The 9,095-nt window shown below is 34.6% G+C and overlaps 1 protein-coding gene across 2 annotated transcripts; it reads right to left on the reverse strand.

Moving 5' to 3' along the window:
• Nucleotides 1-125: 125 nt before the first annotated feature.
• LOC140839319 (DEAD-box ATP-dependent RNA helicase 31-like) lies at nt 126-8,871 on the reverse strand. Of its 2 annotated transcripts, XM_073205962.1 has the most exons (11): nt 7,900-8,871; nt 7,323-7,827; nt 7,000-7,106; nt 6,507-6,562; nt 5,603-5,827; nt 2,156-2,362; nt 1,997-2,083; nt 1,818-1,913; nt 1,009-1,224; nt 609-791; nt 126-517 (listed from the first exon to the last, which is right to left on the reverse strand). In XM_073205962.1, exons 1-11 carry the CDS (start codon nt 8,720-8,722, stop codon nt 290-292), a joined length of 2,733 nt encoding a protein of 910 aa, XP_073062063.1. In that variant the 5' UTR covers nt 8,723-8,871; the 3' UTR covers nt 126-289. The 2 variants fall into 2 exon arrangements, with proteins under 2 accessions (XP_073062063.1, XP_073062057.1); XM_073205956.1 differs by having other exon boundaries at nt 7,323-8,870.
• Between the last annotated feature and the right edge of the window lie 224 nt (nt 8,872-9,095).

The following is a 9,095-nucleotide window of genomic DNA, read 5'->3' on the forward strand; positions in this document are numbered from 1 at the left end:
ATAAGCGATCCTGGTGATTTTCTGTATACTTCCACGGCGATTTTAAAGACATGTACATAATTTAATCGAACCTTCTCTCCCTTGTAAGTGAAACACTGTTTTTTGAAAAATAAAAAAAGGGAAAAGATTCAAAATCCTTGCTTTCTTAATTAATTAACGAATTATGCAAATAAACCTACTTGGGACAAAAAACTTAAAGATCTGGTTGCCCTCACGTCTCTCTATTGTATAACAGAATTGAGACTATTGTATAACAGAATTTGTAGAGGGCGAAACAAGAGATTGCAGACTACTTCACGCGCAAACCAGGAATATTCTTGAGTCCCATTTTTCCAAGGACCAGCTTAGAAATGGCTGGAGGATTGTCGAGCCCCATGCTTCGACTAAACTCATTTGCTAGCTCTACGAGCCTACATTTGTCTCGACCAACATTTTTGTTTGAGTTGTAATAACCAAGCCAAGCTTGATATGCTGCTTCTTTGTTCTTCATCTCTACATGTGCTAATGCACGTTCGACCTGTGAAAACGAGGGACGAGATTTTTCTCTCAAATGGGCTTCTAAATTTACTTCAAAAATAAGCATTTATGAAAAGGTAGTCAGTGTTTACCTTTTTTGTGGTGTCTGGATCAACCAATGGTTCAGATGCCTTCGATATTGGCAAGTCCTTAACACCGGACAAAAAGAACTCTTCCCAAGGAGCCAATAACAAAACACCTTCTCCTTCTTTTCCCTTTCGCCCAGTTCGACCTAATCGGTGTATATACTGCTGTCTGTCAGCTGGAACTCCCATCTATAGAAAAAAACTCACTTTTACACATCTCAAGTGTACAAAAGATCAACTAAAGCTCGCTTGTGAAGTTAGGTGGCAATTAATACACACTGTAAGCACAACATAAGGTCCAGATTATTGAATTCTAAAGAACATGAGGGGTGATCTTGTTCAGCAAGATAACGGTATTCTTAGTAAACATTAAATGATTGGAAAAAGCAAGATCAAGTTGACCAACCTGTACGACAAGAGTTACATCCGGGTAATCTACTCCACGCGCAGACACGTCAGATGTTACCAAAATAAGGCCCTTCGATTTTCGAAATTCATCAGAGATTCTGGTTCTGTAACTTTGAGGTTTTCGAGAATGGATTTCCCGGACATTCAAGCTAAGCTCACCAAGAAGCTCAGCAACGAGCCTCGTTACCATGGCAGTTGTGCAAAACACAAGAATCTTCGCAAATGAGGAAGCATGGCAGGATCAACAGACAAAGAAATGATAAGACTAATGAATGGTATGGTGATAAATGAAATGATATTTACAATTCCAGGGGGCGCATAATATAACGGAATAAAAGATTAACACTCATCACGATGAAAATTATTAAAAGCTGATTTTCTTTGTATAATTTTTCCAGTATCATAAATCCTCCCAATCTACTCTGCTTAGTTTCATTGAGCACTCAATAGTTCAATTTACGGTCATGCAACATTGGCAAATTGTCGAGTCTCCTGAGAATTTGCTGGTTTTATAACTGTCGATAGATTATTTCCTTTTACTCCAAGAAATTTCCCCGCACAAGGAGAAGGGCATTTCTCCCTTTGGCTCAATTAACAAGATGCCTTGACAACATTTCTAAAGAGTTATGACTAAAATATCCTAGAAATGCTCAATGAAATTGGCATGTAGAATTTATATAAATCTTGTGTACCCAACAGTTTACATAATCAGGGATGCTCTCTTTCAGAAAAGCATAAATAAAGAAGCAATGAAAGTTTGTCCAGTTCAACGAAATTACCATAAAAGTTCGTATGAACCATGTATACCTTATAATTTACATCATCGGCCATATGCGCTTTCAGCCAAGCATAAAGAAGTGAAAAATGCTTTTCAAGAGGAGCAACAAGATGCATTTGTCGAACCTGAAAGATTTAATATTACGAAGAACGTGACACTCAAGGACTAGTAGCAAGATATAAATGAAGACAAAGTTAAATAAGTCTACCTGCGCGTGTGTATCTTCGCTTCCTTCTTGAACCGTGTTTATAAATTCATGATCTCTTTTTAAAGCAATATGGCATATTTGTCGAACCTGCGTTACTGATGTTTAGAACATACCAACCCTAAACTAGCACCACAGCAAAAAAGTAAAAAAGACAATTACCTCTGGTGGAATAGTAGCAGAAAACAAAAGTGTTTGACGCTGTTTTGGAACAGCAGCTATAATTTTCTCTATTTCTTTGCGGAATCCCATGTCTAACAAATGATCAGCTTCATCGAGAACCAAAACCTTGACACCCATCAGCCGAGTCGCAAACCCAGCAGTATTCTCTACGTGGTCTCTAAGCCTTCCAGGTGTAGCCACAAGAATCTGGATTTAAGATATAAATTTGTATACCGATTACCAACAATAAAATTATTCTGCAATCACAAAATAGCAGGGAAGAATGTCGACAATTTGCAGAAATTAGTGACTTTAAATAAATATATATTCAGAATTAGTGACTTTAATTGTTTGTGTATACTATTACTAGCAAAATAAATGGCTTTATGTATCCATAAATTAGTACACTCAATTGCAAAATATCTTCACTGATACACTCATATGAGAATGACCAACTAGAGAAATAAATGGGCATCAATAGGACATTGTTGATGATTCATTTATGTAGTTTGAATTCTTTAATTAGTTGGTTCAAGTTTCATTTTCGAATAATATGGACTTTATGCTTATTGTTACTGTGAGCTTAGTATTTTTTCATTTCCCACGTGAATTTTTAGATTAATTAATTATGTTTCGGTGCTTGGTTCCATAATTATATTTTTAAATTCTTTAATTGATTGATAAATATTTGTGATTCATAAACTTTTTCTTAATATGTACTAAAAAGGGAAGAATATGCTAGAACATGTCTAGAAAATTTCAGGAGAAAAAAGAGAGAATATGATTTTAACAGCATAAAATTGGAAGGTGAAGGTGTATGATTTTATGTTGCAAAAAGTGAAAATGTTACATTATATGGTAAGACTAGATGGAGTGAATGATCAATTATCATAAAACTGAGGGTAACAAATGGGAGTCAAATAGATCACATAAATTGCACAATTAAATTACATCAGAATAAGAATTTAAATTCATAAAGTTTGAAGTTTATAATAGAAGTAAAATAAACCTAATAAATTGAACATGATACAATAATGTGAAATTCAATATTAACATATTTTTAAGAATAGTTTGGTACACAGGATATGATAAGTATGAGATATATAATATAAGGATAAATCAAAGATAAATATGATGGTAAGATAATATATTGAATGTTTGGTATGATTTTAATAAGAGTAATTAAATTTATATATTAGATTGTAACGACAAATTAACTTTATCATAAAAATTTTATTTTTCATTATTATCGAGATCATACACTTGCATATCTCAATTCTTAAATTACGATATATATATATGTGTGTGTGTGTGTTTCATTGTCATAAAACAAATATAAATAAATTATTTATCAAATAATCTTTTATATTTTAAATTTTTAACTTAATTTGATGTGGGCAATACGCTAGTTCATTTTTCACCTTTTTATATATTTATTTTATTATATTTTACGTTTTAATATTTTTTTTATTGTTTCATGAGTTTATAATTTTATTATGGATATTTTAAAATAAATAATTGGCGAAATTTTCGAAATATCTCAAGTTTAATAAATAGTATAGATTAATTTTAATACTAACTATTTAGTTTTAAATTTTAATAACAAAAATATATTTTTAAATTTTAATAAATTATGTATGCCCTAACACAATATTAATAACAATTTTTTATCGAAGGAATATCTAAAACTAATTTAAATCCCAATGCTTGAGAAATAGGGGCAATAATGTCATTTCACATAATTTATTATTTATCATGCAGATATCCCTATATATTGGATGGATGTCTTCTCCATAATGGACCAGCATTATCACGGGCCCATCCAATTTTTATGGGTCGTTAAAAAATGAAAGAAACATGGGCTGAAGGATGATAACTTATTAATCATTTAGTTATCAAGTGTATCAAACTATGCCTTAACAGTTTTCGTAACTAAAAAACAAATTTAGAGATTTTATATCAATAGTTATAAATTTTAATACATTTTAAAACAACAAAACACAAGTCTTTATCCTATTAAGTGGGATCGGCTATGTGGAGCTCCTAGACCATTGTGATATATCCCCTGTTATAGCATAATCTATATTCATAATAATACATATCATGGTTAATCATTATTATCCAATTTTTAGTACATTATAATTATAATCCAACAAAGATACAAAACTTTTGGAAGATTTTGAATAGTTTGCCCTTAGAAGCTCTGAAAAAAATCGAACACGTGCAGTAAATCATTTGTAAATTTATATTATCTGACAAATTTGATTAAAATAAATCAAGATGTGATCAACTAAGTTCACTATACTCATTAATTATACAATAGTTATTTGACTATAAAATGTTTGAAAAACTATTTAACTTAAGCAGCACAAATTTGTTATAAACCACCAAACTACTCATGTTTAATAGAAACTCAACAATTATAGCTACCCATTATATATTAATACCACATTAATTCTTTAACCAAAAAGAAAGTCAAATGATTAAAAGATCTCAAATAAAGCTCATAGTAGCTCAAAAGTTGGAACATGATTCGTCTGTTAATTCAATTACAGGTAAATTAAAAAAACTCAAGTTATATACGGCAACTACAAAGTAATTAGAAATATTGGAAAAAGTAAAGTATTTGTAAATATAATAATAATAATAATAATAATAATAATAATAATAAAAATTAAAATATATCAGTAAATAAGACGAGGAAAATACAACAAACAACAAATTTAATAAAAATTTATAACCAACAACTTCTATCATAATTTTCGATTCTTTATATATTTTAATTATAAAGAAATTAATTTTTTTTAGCAAAAGTCACCATTAAGTATTATAAATAAAAAATAATTTTAATGGTTGCGTTTTAGTATCCATTTGATAATTTCATTAGTTATGATATTTTTATATCACTCACTTGTGATAATTTTAGTTTGATGGTTGGTTGTCATTATATGTGCTCCATCCATGAAAATTATGATTTAAGCATTATTGAAATCCATTATTTTGTAGAATTTTTTTGTTACTTTCCTTAATATGTCGTGTTTCAATTATTTGAGTTTGCTACAACTCTAGAGTAGATAAATTTACTTATTTTTGTTTGATTGTAAAAAAGTTAAAAAGTAAATATTACACAACACAAAATTTGATATCATATGTTTTAAGTTTTTAGAATATCTTATTTATTAATGTGTGACATATAAAGTATGGATTCGCATGCGAAGCACATGCTACATGCTAGTAGAAAACAAAGGCATACTGGGCATTGCACCGAGAACACATGCATCACTTCAAGGATTGGGGCTTCCTTACAAAACACAAGTACAGTAGCAGACTTAAGTAGAAGAATCCACGCAAATAGACCGACTGACACATGAAATAGCATTTCCCCATAAGAAGCCAGAAAACCCCCCAAATGGAAGAAGTCTCTGACGAGGTGGAAAATTTCAGTACCTGGCATGGATTGGCTTGAATTCGTTTTTGTTCCAAGGCAAGCCTTGTACCTCCTATGACAACTTGAACACCAATTGAAGGATGATACTTCAATAGGGTGTTGGCCTCTGCAGCAGCCTGACTTGCAAGCTCACGAGTAGGGCATATAACGAGGACGAATATTGGAGGTCGCTTTTCATCACGAGTCATTGATGGTGATTGTAAAACAATTTCAATCGCCGGAAGCTGAAATTAGATACCAAATATAAGAACGCTCACATACTGCATCATCTTCTGATTACATCATAGGCTGATATCTAACTATAATTTCAAAATGCCACAATGAACTTAACAGTGAGGTAGTCAGTGCCCATGCATAAAAATAGCATCATCTTTAACAATTAAATACAGGTGACGAAAAAATGGAGATGCAAAAGGCCACATGGTCTAATAATAAGCTCTTAATTATACCATCTTAAGATGGTAAATTTACACAAAGAAATTCTAATGATTCTCAAAATGTAGCTCCTAGGATCTTCTAGTTACATCATAGACCGATATCTAACTATAATTTCAAAACGCCAGATTGAACTTAATGGTGAATCAGTCACTGCCTGTGCATAAAAATAGCATCATATTCAACAATTAAATACAGCCGACAAAAAATGGAGATGCAAAAGGCCGCATGGTCTAAGACTCTAACAATAAGCTTTTGATCATACTACCTTGAGATGTTAAAGTTACACAAAGAAATTCTGATGATTCTCAAAATGTAGCTCCTGGGAAAACTACATTAGAGTTGTGATAAATGATAAATCACAGACACTCAAAGGACAAAGCCCGAGCCTTTGAAAAGTCAAAGACTCCGGTAACAAAAGAGTCATCAAGAAGTGAAAATCATAGAGCAGAAGGCAATGGCTTTTACCAAAAATGCTACAGTTTTTCCGGTGCCAGTTTTTGCCTTAGCCAGCACATCCTTACCTAGAAAAACACTAATTATGGTAAATTGTCACCAGTCAAAATACACAAATAAAAAATCAACGGCATTCAGACTATAACAAAAACTAAGTTATATGGAAAAAGCTATGCTAATGAGAAAAATCAATAAAATCCTAGTACTGAAAAGCAAACTGTTTACAGGCAAAAATTTAAAGGTCGTATACATCACATTTTCTATCTTCCATTCACATCTGTGACATAATCCACCGTATAAAACTGCCTCTTTCATAGGAATATAGTTCTAATTTTACCAAACCATTATAAACAACTTAACATTACCAAAGAAGAAATAAATATAAAGAGAACAGCGACGTCGCCCTTTGAGCATAAAAACTACTTATAAACAGTAAATAGTGCTTACACGTACCATGGGTTCATTAATTCAATCACAGAGTACTCCAAAGAGCTTCTAAGCATACCTTTCAGAATTACAGGAAGTGTTGCCTCCTGCACCAGAGTCATATTTTCAAATCCTGCATCTTTAATTCCTTTAAGTGATAAAGGCGAGATGGAGCATTGATCAAACCTACGTGACATACATGTAAGTAGGCAGTTGAAGAATTCGATAAAATAACAGAAGTTCACATGGCATAAAAAATCCATCAAACATAAAATTAACAATTCCTTCAAGCGCTGAAAACACAAACTTCCCAACTTTGGACAGAATGCTTCATGATAGGTACAGTACAGGAGGCAGAGATCCTTAATCCATGTGAATGCAAGGTGGAAGTTTGAAAATTACCTGCTTTCACTTAGATATGTATCACTTCTTCTAGGTGAGTTAGGCTGCAACTCAGAAAAATCACTTGCTTTGTCAAATAACCCATTATCTTCTTCTTCATCCTCTTCCTCAACCAAGTCCATGCCATCCTCCTCCTCATCCTCCTCCTCATCCTCCTCCTCATCATCATCATCCACTCCATCACTATCAAGCAATTCCTTGAAACTTCTATATCCTTTCTGTTCTTCTTTTTCTTTCTCTTCACCCTTGTCATCCATAATAGCCACGCCCCTTCTTCCAGCCATTCTCCCTTCTGTCCTTACTGCAAAATTCCCACGATCACCACCTCCACTCCCTTCTCTCCTCATTGAGAAATTCCGACGATCACCACCTCCACTCCCTTCTCTCCTCATTGAGAAATTCCCACGATCAGCACCTCCACTCCCTTCTCTCCTCGTTCCAAAATTCCCACGATCACCACCTCCACTCCCTTCTCTCCTCATTGCAAAATTCTCACGATCACCACCTCCACTCCTTCCATTCCATGTACCTTGCCCTCTCCCTTCTCTCCTCGTTGCAAAATTCCCACGAACATCACCTCCACTCCTTCCATTCCATGTATCTTGCACTCTTCTGTCCTCATTACTCCTAGGACTTTGTCTCGCTTTTGAATCCCTTCCCCTGCCAAACAGACTATCACTATCTTTACTTTTCTCATCGAACGGCCCCCTAAACCTCCCTCCCCCCCTCCCGTTTCGCATTTCTGACCTTTTCTCTCTGAACCCCTCATTTGTCCTCCATCTGTCGCTTGAACCTAAATCATCTCCCCTGCTAAAAAAACGATCGTCCCTCTTATTCTTCTCCTCCAACCTCCCCCCAGACTTCGCTCCCTTACTTGACAGGAATTTGTTAGAATCACGACCTTTACCTCCCCCGGCAAACAAACTGTCGGTGTAGTTCCTCTCGTTCCTGCCCTCTCGGTCAAAGTTTTTTCCAAATCCACTCTCACTCCCTCGTCCCTTCCCACCCCTTTCTCTACTCCTGTAACCTTCACTTTTTACATTATTATCCTCGTCCTTTTCACTATCACTATACACTCGAGTCTTCTTAAACGAGTTCGAGCTCAACCCACTAACCCAGTCGCTGAGCTCGCTCTCATCCTCGATCAAACTCTTTGATGCTTTCATCCCCTGACCCGCACGGGTCGAGTACTTGCTGACGCCAAATTGACCCCCATTTGAAACCTGGATTTGTGAGAGGCAAGTTTTTATATTAGGGGGCCCGGAAATGTAATGCTTCGACTTGTGAAGGAATACTCGGGAGAAAACGGGTATGACCCTGGAGTGTCTCAGAAGAACCAGGTCTGATTTCATGGCTCCGGGCAAGAGACGCAGGTGGAGTGGGAAAATCTTGACAGGCATTATATGCACAAATACAAATATGGGCGACAGAGTAAAGGTCCCGAGTGTCTTCCCAGTTCAGACTCTCACTATGGATTCCTGTGGATGAGGTGAGGGTTTAACCCTAGACAGGAAATGCAACTGTTAAACCCTATCTATCCCACAAGACGACGCCGTTTTATGTTGGCTCTCTGTTTATTTTGTTAACTTAAAAAAAAAAACAGATCAATTTCTCTGTACAACAAGAGTGTCAAAATCAGACTCGACTCATCAATCTGACACATTTCAATCCAAAAAAAATTAGGTTTGGGCTTGAGATTTTCAGATTCGGGTCAGATCGGGTTGGATACGATAATTGACCCGGAAAAAATGAACGGATTGGGCCAAATTGACC

The sequence above is a fragment of the Primulina eburnea genome, chromosome 1 (genome assembly GCF_022965805.1).
Source record: "Primulina eburnea isolate SZY01 chromosome 1, ASM2296580v1, whole genome shotgun sequence".
NCBI classification, from domain to species: domain Eukaryota; kingdom Viridiplantae; phylum Streptophyta; class Magnoliopsida; order Lamiales; family Gesneriaceae; genus Primulina; species Primulina eburnea.

Excerpts from the sequence above, each read along its gene's own strand:
- LOC140839319 (XM_073205956.1), bottom strand. The coding sequence starts at position 8,722 with ATGCCTGTCAAGATTTTCCCACTCCACCTGCGTCTCTTGCCCGGAGCC. Across the intron at positions 1,914-1,996 it reads GCGAAGATACACACGCGCAG|GTTCGACAAATGCATCTTGT; the intron begins GTAGACTTATTT and ends TAAATCTTTCAG. Across the intron at positions 1,225-1,817 it reads CCGATGATGTAAATTATAAG|ATTCTTGTGTTTTGCACAAC; the intron begins GTATACATGGTT and ends TCATTTGCGAAG.